General features: G+C 41.2%; 1 protein-coding gene across 1 annotated transcript in view; it reads left to right on the top strand.

The window, feature by feature from the left end:
- NCAPD3 (non-SMC condensin II complex subunit D3) overlaps window positions 1–13,638 on the top strand; it is a 59,245-nt gene that overhangs the window by 11,908 nt on the left and 33,699 nt on the right. The window contains exons 5-15 of the mRNA XM_061202220.1: window positions 465–632; window positions 739–800; window positions 1,007–1,094; window positions 2,813–2,946; window positions 4,180–4,252; window positions 4,984–5,109; window positions 5,244–5,496; window positions 5,902–5,958; window positions 6,220–6,309; window positions 12,019–12,092; window positions 12,632–12,766. Coding sequence (XP_061058203.1) covers window positions 465–632; window positions 739–800; window positions 1,007–1,094; window positions 2,813–2,946; window positions 4,180–4,252; window positions 4,984–5,109; window positions 5,244–5,496; window positions 5,902–5,958; window positions 6,220–6,309; window positions 12,019–12,092; window positions 12,632–12,766 — 1,260 coding nt within the window. The remainder of the gene's footprint in view (window positions 1–464; window positions 633–738; window positions 801–1,006; window positions 1,095–2,812; window positions 2,947–4,179; window positions 4,253–4,983; window positions 5,110–5,243; window positions 5,497–5,901; window positions 5,959–6,219; window positions 6,310–12,018; window positions 12,093–12,631; window positions 12,767–13,638) is intronic.

Here is a 13,638-nt window from a genome sequence, read left to right on the forward strand (position 1 = left end):
CGTTCCCCTTACCATCTTCCCAACCTCCCCATCATCTCTCTCCCGCCTTGTTCCCAGGTGTGCTCACCACAGGCCAACAGGTGTGTTTGCCACATTGTCTTATTGTCATTAGAGACGGTGGTCGAAGTATCCTGAGGACTCTAGTCCATAGAACATAATAGAATAACGTTAATTCCTAATTTTTGTGTGACTGGGTAGGGTGGTAGAGGTTCATTGACACCAGAACTTCTAAGAAACCCAAGAAATCTCACTGACGTGAAAGTATGGAACTAGAAACTGTGGTAGCTTCCATCTGGTCCAGTGGCTAGCAGCTGCGGCTGTGGAGACCCCGAGCAGTCGAGGTGCCTGGTCAGCAACCCAGCGCCCACCCGGAGTTTCACTGCCCTTGACTGGGTACATTGAAACCATGGGACAAACTGTTAGGCAGTACTACACAGTCAGCTGTACATTTCTTCATAATCTAGATGGATGAAGTGATTGAAGAACAAGAGGATGAAGAGAATATTTTTTTTTCTTCCCGAGACCTTTGTCAAATTCGAAATGCCATCTTTCACGTCTTGAAGAATTTTTTAAGGCTTCTGCCCAAGTTTTCCCTGAAAGAAAAGCCACAGTGTATACAGAATTGTGTAGAGGTAAGTGAGAATTCCAGGAACCTTGGGCAAGTTGAAAGAGCGAGGACAAGGGCTAATACTTAAAGAGTGGGAAAAACCAGGCCTTTTCTTGGTCTCTGTTTTCCAGGTCTTCGTTGCATTGACTAATTTTGAACCAGTTCTACACGAATTTCATGTTACACAAGCCAGGTGAGCCATTAAATCTTCCAGTGCTAACATTTAATTATGGTACAATGAGTTTTGCTCCGTCAGAAGCCTTACTGCCATTTTACCCTAATTGGCACACAGGCAGAATTTATTCATTTAAATATAGCTTATAGGGTTAGGAGCTATTCCAAGTGAAATCACATCCATTAACTAATCTTTTGCTTTTTTTTTTTTTTTTTTTTTTTTAGAAACCTTAACCAAGCAAAATACATACCAGAACTGGCCTATCATGGATTGTATTTGCTGTGCTCCCCAATTCACAGAGAAGGCGATAAGGTAAAGGAGACAGGACCCCACTGAGTTACTGGTTGAAGTGAAAGCATGCGGGTCGTGGGATGGAAAACGCTGGAAGCATTCGATGTGATGCCGTGTGAACTCACTAGGTCATTGTCATGACTTGAGGACGTTTGTATAATGAAAATCATCCCCGTCACTACGTGGTGCCCACTGTTCATTCCAGGCTTATATCCAAGTACCTGGTGGCCACAGGAAGTTCTTGTTGGGTTAAGGCATAAAGAATGCTTCCAGTGTGACCTGGGTAGAGGAAAAGATAACCTACTGAGCATTACTTTTACGGAAGTATTTACCAAACTCTTCTGAGAAGAGTAGACAGTCACAGACTTCCCAGTTTCCCTCAGCAGTTCCTGTGTGCCCCTGTATTTCTGTTAGTGTTTGTGTTTTAGTGGATGATTGTGCAAACACGCTCCTGGTTAGCATTCATATATAGATTTGTCCCCAGTGACCTTCGAAGCCCCGCAGCTCTAGACACTGGAGTTAACGGCTTTTTAAGCAGTAGGGTGTTACTAAACCTGGATGTTGTTAATGAAACAGGAGTTTGCAAAAAACGTGACGGACCAAGGTCTTGTGCCTTTGGTGCCTGCGATACACCTAGTTTCCAGGGGAACGATGTGTGAATGAGAAGGCCCTGGGCACTCGGGGCTCTGCACTTTGTCCAGACTTGGGCCTCCCCCCTCACTGCCTGTGTGTCCTCCTGTGAGGCCTCAGTTTCCTCATCTGGACAAAGAGGGTGAAAGGCTTCCCTTCCTCGTGGATTTCTCAGGAGGATTACAAGGAAGAATGCCTCTGCACAATGCCTGCTGTTTAGAAAGCGTCCCATGTTTCGTTAATTTATTATGTCATTGTCACTTCTCTGTTTGAAATATGGATGTGATAGCATTCACAGTAAAACTTAATTCCTGTGCCCTTTTTAACATTTTAGAAGATAAGGAGGTTGGGAAATTATCCTTTCAGGCAACAGTGTCTCTAAGGACATGGTGTTTTTCATTGTGAAAGTGTTGCCCTGATGTTGGGCGACATTGCTTGTGGCCTGACCTTTAATTACTTGACTTCGGACAACTCACCTTGGGAGTCTTTTATTATGTATAAAGTAGAGATAATAGTGAAAATATTAAGAACAAAATGGAAAAGCCTTGCTGACCTCGTGGAGTTGAGAGGTTTCAGAGGAAGTGTGGTCAGATCTAGTAACACGTGGACGTGCTTAATGCAATACCTGCCACATATTTGGTTTCCAGTCAATTGTTTTATCTACTGGATGAATGAATGAAGTAGCTGAGTAAATGATGTGTGATGGTATATTGGAAGGTGCTCTGTAAGCTTCAGGTGTGATACAGGTGTAAAGAATCATCACTTTCCTCTTTTCTGTAAGGGGTAATCAGTAGCATCCTTTGCCCTTCGTAAGTTACAACTAATTCTCTATAGTCCCTAATTTCTGGGCTGGAGTGTGAGAGGGCGAGCAGAGAAGCCAGCTGGAATTCCTATCATTATCCGTAGGCAGCACTTTCACACTGCTGCGTTGTGCATGTATTGATACCTGGTCATCGTCCAGGAAGTGCATCCTTAGAGTTGAACCAAAACCTGTGTCAGCCTCACTTAACTTCAGGTCCTTGAAGTGGTTCACTGTGGTCTGCATCACGGTCTCCAAGGCCCTGGGATTCTCTGTCATGCCTTAAATTGAATTTTCTTTTCTCTTCCAGGTTATCAAATGTGTTTTCCATCGAATGCTCTATGTAATATTAATGTTAGAAGTGGGCAAAGGCTCCCATCACGCCCCCCTTGCCATCACTTCTCCGGCCATCAGTGGTAAAAACCAGGCAGTCCAGTTTGTCAGGTGAAACACAGCTCGGATCTTTACTCTCTGTCGCGCTCCCAGTCTTCTGGGCCCTGTACTAACCAGGATTTCTGACACCTTTAGCAACTAACAAGTGTCTGGGCTGTTTGTGGTTCAGGGTTCAAAGTAAAGCACTTGGTAGCTCATCTGGTTTGTGTGGTCTGGGGTGTTGCGGGGATGAGGGGTCTGCAGTTTGTGGGCCAGCTCGTGAAGTCAGCTCTGAGTTCTGGCAGCAGCCTTAGTGTTAGCCGCTCCAAGTCTGCCTCTGCCTTTGCTTTTTCTCTCTCCTCTTAGTCTCCTTCTTTTTGTTCCTTGCCACTTTTTTTTTTTTTTTTTTTAACTTCTTTAGCAATAATTGATAGACTAATTCTCCCCTCAAGAGTCACTTAGCTTCACCTGCGAAGTCCTGTGTCTGGCCTTTACTGGGGAAGACATGTTTGCTGTGTCCTCAGCTTTTCTTTTCTTCTGTTACTGGCTACTCGGCAGCAGCATGGAGGTGGTGGGAAGAAGGGGAAGGTGTGTACGTGAGAGTGTGTACATACCTGGAAGCAGCCGCGGTGCGTGCTGTGGGTGCAGGCGTGGGGTGTGGATGCTGGAATCCAGGTGCAGGCTGCTGTCTGATCCTTGAGCGAGTGTCTCGTTAAGGACTTTTTTAAACATTAAATAACTAAGATGTTTTAAGTAGAAACACTCATTTTAGTTCTTCCATGAGTTCATGATGTCACCGATTGCAGTAATATTCCTGTAATGGTACAAGGAAACTTAACACTGAAAATGGGTCCAATCTGGGCATTATAATAATTTCTATTGGGGTTACAGTTTGGAGAGGTACTGTTAGAAATGCATTTCACTGGGCTACCACCGGGTGGTACTGTGTCTCCATCTATCCTCTACTGCAAAAGGATATATTTCAGCCTTAATCTGAAACGTCTGTAGGCAGTCCAAGGGCCCTGTGAGGACGGCACCCCTGCCCCTCGCTGGCTGGCTGGCTGGCTGCTCGCAGCAGCTGGGAGAGCGCCCGGGCCGTGGTGGCGGGTGCTCTGCTGCGACACTTCGTCTTCACGCTCCAGGCACTCGCAGTGCCTGCAGTACAGGGGTGGGTGGTTTTTAACAGTTAGGCTTTCGAAAAGGTAGAAATTTCTCTGTTTTTGAGAACAGATTCAAGGAAAATTGCTACTTTATTGTCACTATAGGTGTATTACAAACCGTGGCTGTGTTTCTTTCCTTTTGTAGCTCACTTGTGGATGAGCTAAAAGAAAGTATGTTTCCAGTCCTTCGTGTCTTACTCCAGCACATCTGTGTCAAGGTACTGTTTGCTTTAATGAGGGTGTATAAACACACATGAAGGTAAACGTGCGCCTGTGTTCTTGGAAATGAGTCTACATCATTACTGAACGTTGTTTTATTTAGTATATTCACTAGGTGTTCCCCTCTAGTGTGGTTTTCGGGGGAAAACAACTTTTTATTTTGGAAAATTTCAAATAGAAATAGAATAGTGTGACGAACACTGTCTTCAGTGATTTTGTATAAGCTGTAACTCCTCCAGCACATACGCACACTGGATTTTTCTTCTGAAGCAGATTTCATCATACCCTTTCAGACATAAATATTTCATGTCTCTCTCTAAAGGATAGGAACTCGTTAAAAACATAACCACAAAATATTAACACACCTAAAAAATTCACAGTAATTCCTTAATATTGTCCAGTATCCGGTCAGTGTTTGCATTTCTACTATTGTCTCATAAATTTTTATAACAGTTTGGACAGATGATTCTTTACCTGAACTCTATGGACCCTAGGGGTCCGTAAACTCTCTGAAATTAGGCTCTGAGGAGTGGGCTTACAGGTTTCTTATAGGCTAGTTTCCCAAGGGGTCTGAGACCTAGAACTGGTTAGTCATTTCTGTAACATGTAAACGCTCAGCACTGTCGCGGAGCCAGGCGCACTCAGCGATCATCCGATCTCACTACCACGTGCGTCTCTGTCGTCCTGCTGTGGGTACTGGCTGGGCAGCTTCTCAGGGTCTGTGTTTCAGGTGGTCGATAAATCCGAGTACCGGACCTGTGCAGCTCAGTCCCTCGTCCAGCTGCTCAGCAAGCTTCCTTGTGCGGAATATGCTTCTTTCGTGGCCTGGCTTTACGGATATTCACGAAATGCCAAGGTAGGAGCTACATCTGCGTGAAATCGTGGCTCCTGGCTCTGCGACCTTCTAGTGACGGCCAGATCTGAAGATCTGTTTCTGAAGATTAGTTTTCTTTGTCTCTGACGGAGATGTGTGCGGTTTTGCTTTACCAGATCCCGTACCGGGTGTTCACTCTTGATGTTGCCTTGGCTCTGCTGGAACTGCCTGAACGAGAGGTGGACGACACGCTGCCCCCGGAGCATCAGAGGTTCCTGAAGCATAAGTTCTTGGTGCAGGAAATCATGTTTGCCCGCTGTGTAGACAAGGCCCCGACTGTGCGCAGCAAGGCACTGTCCAGTTTTGCGCACTGCCTGGAGTCCTCTGCTACAGCCGCGTCAGAGAGCGTCCTGGAACTTCTGGCTAACGGTGAGTGTGCCGAGCACCACGAGACCGGGTCTGGCTCCTGCTGGTCCAGAAGCTGCGGCGGCAGGAATAATAGGGGTGCTGTGATAGACTGGGACCCGCAGAGACCCTTTCAGTAGGTTTTACTGTCGAATGACTTCTTGGACGAGCCTTTTTAAGCAGTTCACGTGTTCTCGACCTCAGGCTGAGGTTGTTGGCCGCTATCACTATTCCTTTGCGTCGTTGGTATTGGCTGTATCGGGTCTGATGACCAGTTTAATGCACAGCCAAGGAGAACACTGAACTGTCAGCATTTAGACTCTGTCTTGTCTTCAGGCCTAATTATCTGGGTTTTGATTCCTCTGTAAATATTTATGTATGGTTTTTGATACTAAGACTTTTCTCTCTTATCTACCTGCTTACTTTTAGCTCCTGCAGTTTCAGGAATAGAGAGCCACCATGACGCTTCACTGAAAAATTCATCAGGTAATGAAATAGGTCAATATATTATCAGATATTGAATAATTGTCCTTTTAATTAAAGGACTTGCTGACTATTTGAATGTTTTTTTCTATCTCCATATTACCTGTTTTAATACTGCACTTTTTTTCTTCATCAAAGAAATTGAAATTCATTTCAGTAATGATGTGTAGTAACTTAAACGTGGAATATGCCATGCTTATATTACTTAAAGGTATAACAAGTTTTTACTGTACTGACTGGGCCTTTTTAAAATTTATTTTTAAGCTTTTTCCTATCAGAGGCAGACATTTAACCCTTCTGGAGGCTCAGAGGTGATCAATATAGACAACAGTGGTGAAACAGCTGGATATAGGGGTATGTCAGATTTTATCCCTATCAGATGAGTAATAACTATTGGATTTCAGACAACTGTAAGTAGAGCCTCAAAACCTTGGAATTTTTTTCTAACTAATTCACCCTCAAGAATTGGAACTTCTTTTTCCCTTAAAAGTAGATTAATTTTTATTTTATATCTTTAATCGATGTCTTTGCACTATACTGTATTTCATTTTAAGATAAAGAATAAGCTACATTTCACTTGTCGTGTACTGAAACCCAGTATTTTTGTCACACTTAAGAGAATGTTAGCAAATATTTTATTTCCTTAGTGAAGTCCGTTGTTCTGAACGCTTGGGTTTGCTGGCCAGAAAGGACCAGTTTCTAGGAAAGGTGCAGTAGAAATTAAATTTGTGTTTGGAGAAAAGTCATCATGGAAGAGGGGAAAAGATAAACAATACTATGGTACTCACCCTTGTGTCTGTTTTTTATTCCTTATTACTTTTTCCACCTGGCATCTTGACTCTGATTAAGCCATCCCAGAATCCATTTTTAATACATGGTAGGGAACTGTGAGCCCAAGCTTCCATTGAAAAAGTTCAGAATTTAGATAATTTCTCTTCACCAGCAGTATGAACCGTTCTTTAATGGGTCGTACACATCGTGTGGCGTGGTTATAGGGTGCTCTCTCCCGTGGATCCCAGCACAGGATTCTGAACACAAATGATGCCTGTTCTCTTTCAGTGACTTACTGAAGCCAGAATAATCTGGGATGGTAAAGTGTCAGTGTGATTCAGGAGGGAAGAAACACACCTGGGCTAGGTAGTAGATAGACCTGGAGCTACTCTCAGATTCTGTTTCTGTCTAGCTGTATGGTCTTGAGAAAGTCACTTTCCTTTTCTGGGCTTATCCTTCACTTATACTATGACATAGCATAATGTAGTAGGGGAAAAACTACATTAGAAATGAGAGGCAATCTGAATTCTTATCCCAACACTGCTACTAAAGAGCTGCATGACCCAAGACATGGGAGTCAGCAGAACTCCCCACCTGCTTGTCACTTCTGATCCTAACACCTTCCCTGTCTTTCACAAAGGGCTGTTGTCAGGTTTATAGAAATTATGTTTAGAGAAGTGACTTTAAAAGGAAAAAGAGAGAACATTTGCAGAGGATAAGTGATATAATGAGATTTATTAGTTTATTCGATAAACATGTATGTTGTCCCTCCCAATCTGTGCAAGGCATTGCAGGTACAGACTCTAACAAAACATAGTTCCATCTCGTAAGGATCAGTGGGAGAGGCAGGTATGTGTGTACATAAAATCGTAATATTGTGAGATGGATGCTGAAGCATATGTAAAGTGCCATGAGGATCATTACTTATCATTGCAGCCTGAAAGATTACGTTTAAATGACTAGATATTAGCATGTGTTACTCAAATTCAGAGCAATAATTCAATATGTATAAACAGATTCCCTAAAATATGTAAAGAAATTTAATCTGGAAAAATGTCTGGTTTAATTCCAGTCTGAGCAAGTTACAGATTCACTGTTGCACAGACACTTCCAAACACTATCGAGTTGTACTGATTTAACGATGCTTCCAAAGTATAAAAATTTGCCGGACGTTTAGCGACCATGTTCCCATCTTACTGTTTGGTTTTTTTTTAATAAATGTGTTTATTTTATTTATTTATTTTTGGCTGCATTGGGTCTTCGTTGCTGCATGCGGGCTTTCTCTAGTTGCAGCGAGCGGGGGCTACTCTTTGTTGCAGTGCGCGGGCTTCTCTGCGGTGGCTTCTCTTGTTGCAGAGCATGGGCTCTAGGTGCATGGGCTTCAGTAGTCGTGGCTCGCGGGCTCTAGAGCGCAGGCTCAGTAGTTGTGGCACACGGGCTTAGTTGCTCCACGGCATGTGAGATCTTCCCGGACCAGGGATTGTACCCGTGTCCCCTGCACTGGCAGGCGGATTCTTAACCACTGTGCCACCAGGGAGGTCCCTAAGGTGACATATTATTGGCATTAACTTTACTTAAAAAAATTTGTATAGTTACTACATGCCAGTCACTGTGCTAATAAAATAAGTACCTTTGTTGGTGTTTTTTGGTTTTGTTTTGAGAGAGAATTCACATATCATAAAATTCACCATTTAAAGTGTATTGAATTCAGTGGTTTTTAGTATATTCATAAAATTGTGTAATCAACTTCCAGAAACTTTTCATTAGCTGAAAAAGAAACCCCATACCCGTGAACAGTCACTCTCCATTCTCCCCTTCCCCCTGCCTCTGTCTCTGTGGATGCACCTATTTTGGACATTCCACATAAATGGAATCCTACAACATGTGACCTTCTGTGGATAGCTTCTTTCATCTACCACTCGTTTTCAAGATTCATCCGTGTTGTAGCATGTATCAGTACTCTGTTCCTTTTTATGGCTGCATATAGTCCATTGTATGGATAGACCACATTTTGTGTGTTCATTCAGTCTGGCAGTTCCTCAGAACGTTAGACATAGAGTTACCACATGACCCAGCAGTTCCACTCCTGGGTGTGCACCCACAAAGAATGAAAATATATTCATACCCAAAACTGGTACAAGAATGTTCATAAGAGCATCGTTCATAATAGCCAAAAAGGTGGAAACAACCCAAATGTCCACTTATCTTTTTGAGGTGAAAGTTCTTCATCTACTCTGCATCCAAGTTCCTCATCAGATATAATTTGCACATATCTTTTTCTCATTCTGTGGGTTATCTTTTCACTTTCTTGATGGTGTTCTAAGAGTTTTATAGTTTTAGCTTTTACATTTTTGTCTTGGTTCAATTTTGAGTTAATTTTTGCATATGGTGTGAGGTAGGGGTCCAGCTTTCACATGTGAATATCAAATTGATGGAGCACCCTTTGTTTAAAGGACTGTTTTTTCACCTTTGAATGCTCTTGGCACTCTTGTCAAAAATCATTTAACCATAGGCATGTGCGCTTATTTCTGTACTCTCAATTCTATTCCATTGATATTTCATTGTCCATCTGTATGCCGGTGCCACTCTGTGTTGATTACTGTTGCTTTACAGTAATTTTGAAATCAGAAAGTGTGGGCTCTGCATCCTTGTTCTTGCTTTTCAAGATTGGTTTGGCTATTCTGTGTCTCTTGTATTTCCATATGAATTTTAGGTTCGGCTGTCAATGTCTGCAAAAAAGCCAGCTTGTGTTTTGATAGGGATTGACCTCTTAATCAATGTGGGGTGTATTGCCATCTTAAAAATACTAAGCTTTCCAATCCATGAACAAGGGGTGCCTTTCTATATTTAGGTCTCCTTTAATTTGTTTCAGTGATGTTTTATAGTTTGCAGTGTATAACTCTTGCTCTTTGAACATATTCCTAAGTATTTTATTCTCTTTGATTCTATTGTAAATGAAATTGCTTTCTTAATTTCATTTTTGAATTGTTTATTGCTAGGTTTTACAACTGATTTTTGATGATTGATCTTGTGTCCTGCGACACTGTTAAATTTGTTAGTAGCCTTAAAAGGTTTTGTGTGTGTGTGTGTGTGTGTGAGATTCCTTAGGATTTTCTACATATCGGATCATGCCATCTGTGAATAGAGTTATTTGTTTTATCCAGCCTGAATGCCTTTATTTCTTTCCTATTTTCCCCGGCTAGGACCTCTAGTGGTGTTGAAAAGAAGTGAGGAAAGCAGAGGTCCTTGTCTGTCTTCTGTTCTTAGAGGGAAAGCTTTTCGTTTTTCACCATTGAGTGGTTAGCTGTGAGTTTTTTCAGGATGGCCTTTATCGGTGTGCAGGAGTTTCCTTCTGTTCTGAGTTTGTTGAGTGTTTTTATCATGAATAGGTGTAGGATTTTGCAAATACTTTTTCTGCATCTATGGAGATGATCACTTGGCCTTTGTCCTTTGTTCTATGGTGGTATAGCACAGTGAGTGATTTTCCCATGTCCTGGGATAAATCCCAAGCTTGGGGCTTCCCTGGTGGCGCAGTGGTTGAGAATCTGCCTGCCAATGCAGGGGACACGGGTTCGAGCCCTGGTCTGGGAAGATCCCACATGGCGCGGAGCAACTAAGCCCGTGTGCCACAGCTACTGAGCCTGCGCATCTGGAGCCCGTGCTCCGCAACAAGAGAAGCCGCGGATAGTGAGAGGCCCGCGCACCGCAATGAAGAGTGGCCCCCGCTTGCCTCAACTAGAGAAAGCCCTCGCACAGAAACGAAGACCCAACACAGCCAAAAATAAATAAATAAATGAATTAATTAAAAAAAAAACTTTCTAAAAAAAAAAAAAAGAAAAATCCCAAGCATGGCGTATAATCCTTTTTGTATCTTGCTAGGTTTAATTTGCTAATATTTTGCTGAGGATTTTATGTCTATATTCAGAAGGGATTTGGGTCTGTTGTACTCTTGAGCTGTTTTGTCTGGTTTTGCTCTCAGGATAATACTGGCTTCACAGAGGGAGGTGGAAAGTGAAACAAGAGATTCTGTTTTTTGAAAGAGTTTATGAAGCATTGGTATTAATTTTTGTTGATTGGCGATTTTGTTAACATTTGGCAGACTTTTCCAGTAAAGCCGTCTGGTTCTGGCCCTTTGTGTATGGGGGGAAGTGTGTCTTTGTTTCTTCTTGAGTCAATTTCCCTAATTATTATCTTTGTAGAAATTTCATCTAGGTTACTTAATTTGTTAGCATAAAATTGTTTGTAGTGTTCGTAGTGTAACCTTTTTATTTCTGTAAAGTCAGTAGTAATGTTCCCTCGTTCACTCCTGATTTTAGCAATTTGACTCTTCTCTCTTATTTTCTTAGTCTAGGAAAATGTTGTTAATTTTGTTGATATTTTTCAAGGAACCTACTTTGATTTCATTGATTTTCTTTATTGCTTTCCATATTCTGTTTCATTTTTTAATGTTCTTTCTTGTACCTCAGCAGTTCTTAAGTGTGGTTTGGGGTCCCTAAGCCTCCTTCAGTGGGTCCTTGAAGTTAATACAGTTTTCATAATAATATCTAGATGTCATTTACCTTCTACACTCTGATTTTCTCACAAGTGTAACTTGGAGTATTGCAGAGGTCCCAGACAGGCAGAAGCAGATAGAAGCAGAGATGAGAATCCATCAGTTGTCTTTTATTAAGCCAGACATTAAAGAGTTTGCAAAAATGTAAATCAGTGGCATTCTTTTCACTAAATTTTTTTTGTTTTGGACAATAGTTATTTTTTAGTTAAAAAATATACCATTTATAAGTGACGTGCCTTGCTATTTTAAAATGAATTATTAAATCTTTTTACAATTCTCAGTTTAAATTTCTAATTCATATTAAAAGATATAATCCACATTAAAAAAGCTCTTAGGAGTCTTCAGTAATTTCTAATAGTGTAAAGGGACCATTAATGGAAAGATTTTAAAGCTACTGTTATGTATTGTTTTACTTAGTCTTTAAAAAACCCAATGGTTTAGATCTTACCATTTGTAGTAAACAGAATAGAGATCTAAATAATTCATTCAGAATTTTAGACTTAGGAGCCTGGATTTAAAACTAAATTTTCCAGAATTTATGCCCTTTTAAAATTTTACTACTCTGCCTTTTGCATTATTGTGAATAGCTAATTATTCGAATTTTCTTCTTTTTCTATGTCATTTCATGCTCTGATTTCTTATGATTTAAAACCAGCTAATGAGTCAGTCTTGGATTACAGCATGTTCTCAGGATTGTGTGGTGTTCTCAGGCTGTAATGACTGGGATGTTTCCTCAACAGGAAGGGGTCTCATGATGATGTTGAGGAGCAGGGTCGGAGATGAGAAGACCAACGTCAGGAAGTCTGCACTCCAGGTGTGAGTTTTTCCGGACATTCTTTTCATGTACTCTTTTTAAGCACTAACAACTTGAAGATGCAAGAGACTATTTTAAAAACGCTTCGGCCATATTCATTACTCACTTTTCTCTTAATGTTAGTTCACCTTGTTCCTGTTAAATGTAAATTACATAGATGAACTGAAGGATCATCTGTTCTTAAGTGTTCCTACTGGGTTGCTGGCTTTTTAGGAATCACAATTTTATATCCTTAATTTCATTTTTTAGAATAAAGATTCTTAATCTGGGGACCATGGATGGATTTTGATAGGGTTCATGAAACCCCTGAAATTGTTTCAGAGTACTTGTTTGTATAAAATGTATGTCAAGTTTTCTCCAGGAAGGTGTTAAATTTCATCAGATTCTAAAAGGTGGGATGTTACTGGGAGGAGGGATGGATCTGTGATCTCAAAAATGAAAGAATCACACACTTAAAAGGCAGTGTTTTGTCTGCAGTTTTGCTTTTTGTATTGACATTATGCCTAAGTCACCCCTTCATGTTACACATGACCTTCTAGGTCTTAGTGAGCATTTTGAAGCACTGTGACGTCTCGGGTATGAAAGAAGAGCTGTCCATCCTGCAGGACCGGTGTCGGGACCTTGCTGTGTCTGTCCGCAAGCAGGCCTTGCAGTCTCTCACCGAGCTTCTTATGGTGAGACGCAGCCATCATGTGTCTGATGGGTGGTATTTTACGTTACAAATAATTCAGCTTGATGAAGTACCTGTTAGAAACTCTCCTAAGTCCACTGTAGGACTCTACAGTGTAAGAGAAAGGAATCTGTCCCTTACCTCTGGTAGATTGCATTTCATATTAAATATAATATGACTAATGCTAGAGAATGCTAATGGTTAGCATTCTCTTGACTTCAGGTTAAATCTCATATAGAAATGTGAATTTTAAAATTAATTTGGTTAGGCAAGAGGCCTAGATTAATTTTTGTCCATTAAAACCTATATAGGTGATATTGCCAAAAGAGCAGATCCACTAATCCTATATATAATTTACTTTTGCCAAACAATTAGTTTTTGAAGAATTTTAAAAGTGAGTTTTTTTCTTTATTTCATGATAGAAGGCATTAAGCAATGCATGTTTTGACTTTCTCTGTTAGCATCTATTCTAATTACTCCTTAGGATAAAAATTTATTATTTGCCCTCGATCTTGAATTACGAAAAAGTGCTGCTTCACTACCAATAATAAGATAATCACTGTGTAAGTCTAAAATTCCAGTATGGGATTTCCCTGGTGGCGCAGTGGTTAAGAATCTACCTGCCAATGCAGGGTACACGGGTTCAATCCCTGGTCCGGGAAGATCCCACATGCCACGGAGCAGCTAGGCCCGTGTGTCACAACTACTGGACCTGTGCTCTAGAGCCCATGCTCCGCAACAAGGGAAGCCACAGCAATGAGAAGCCCGTGTGCAGCAACGAAGACCCAATGCAGCCATAAATAAATAAATAAATAAATTTAAAATTTCAGTATGCACTGATTTACAGTTACTGGAGCTTGAATTTGGTTTTCACAT

Source organism: Eubalaena glacialis, chromosome 10, assembly GCF_028564815.1.
Source record: "Eubalaena glacialis isolate mEubGla1 chromosome 10, mEubGla1.1.hap2.+ XY, whole genome shotgun sequence".
In the NCBI taxonomy this organism is placed as follows: domain Eukaryota; kingdom Metazoa; phylum Chordata; class Mammalia; order Artiodactyla; family Balaenidae; genus Eubalaena; species Eubalaena glacialis.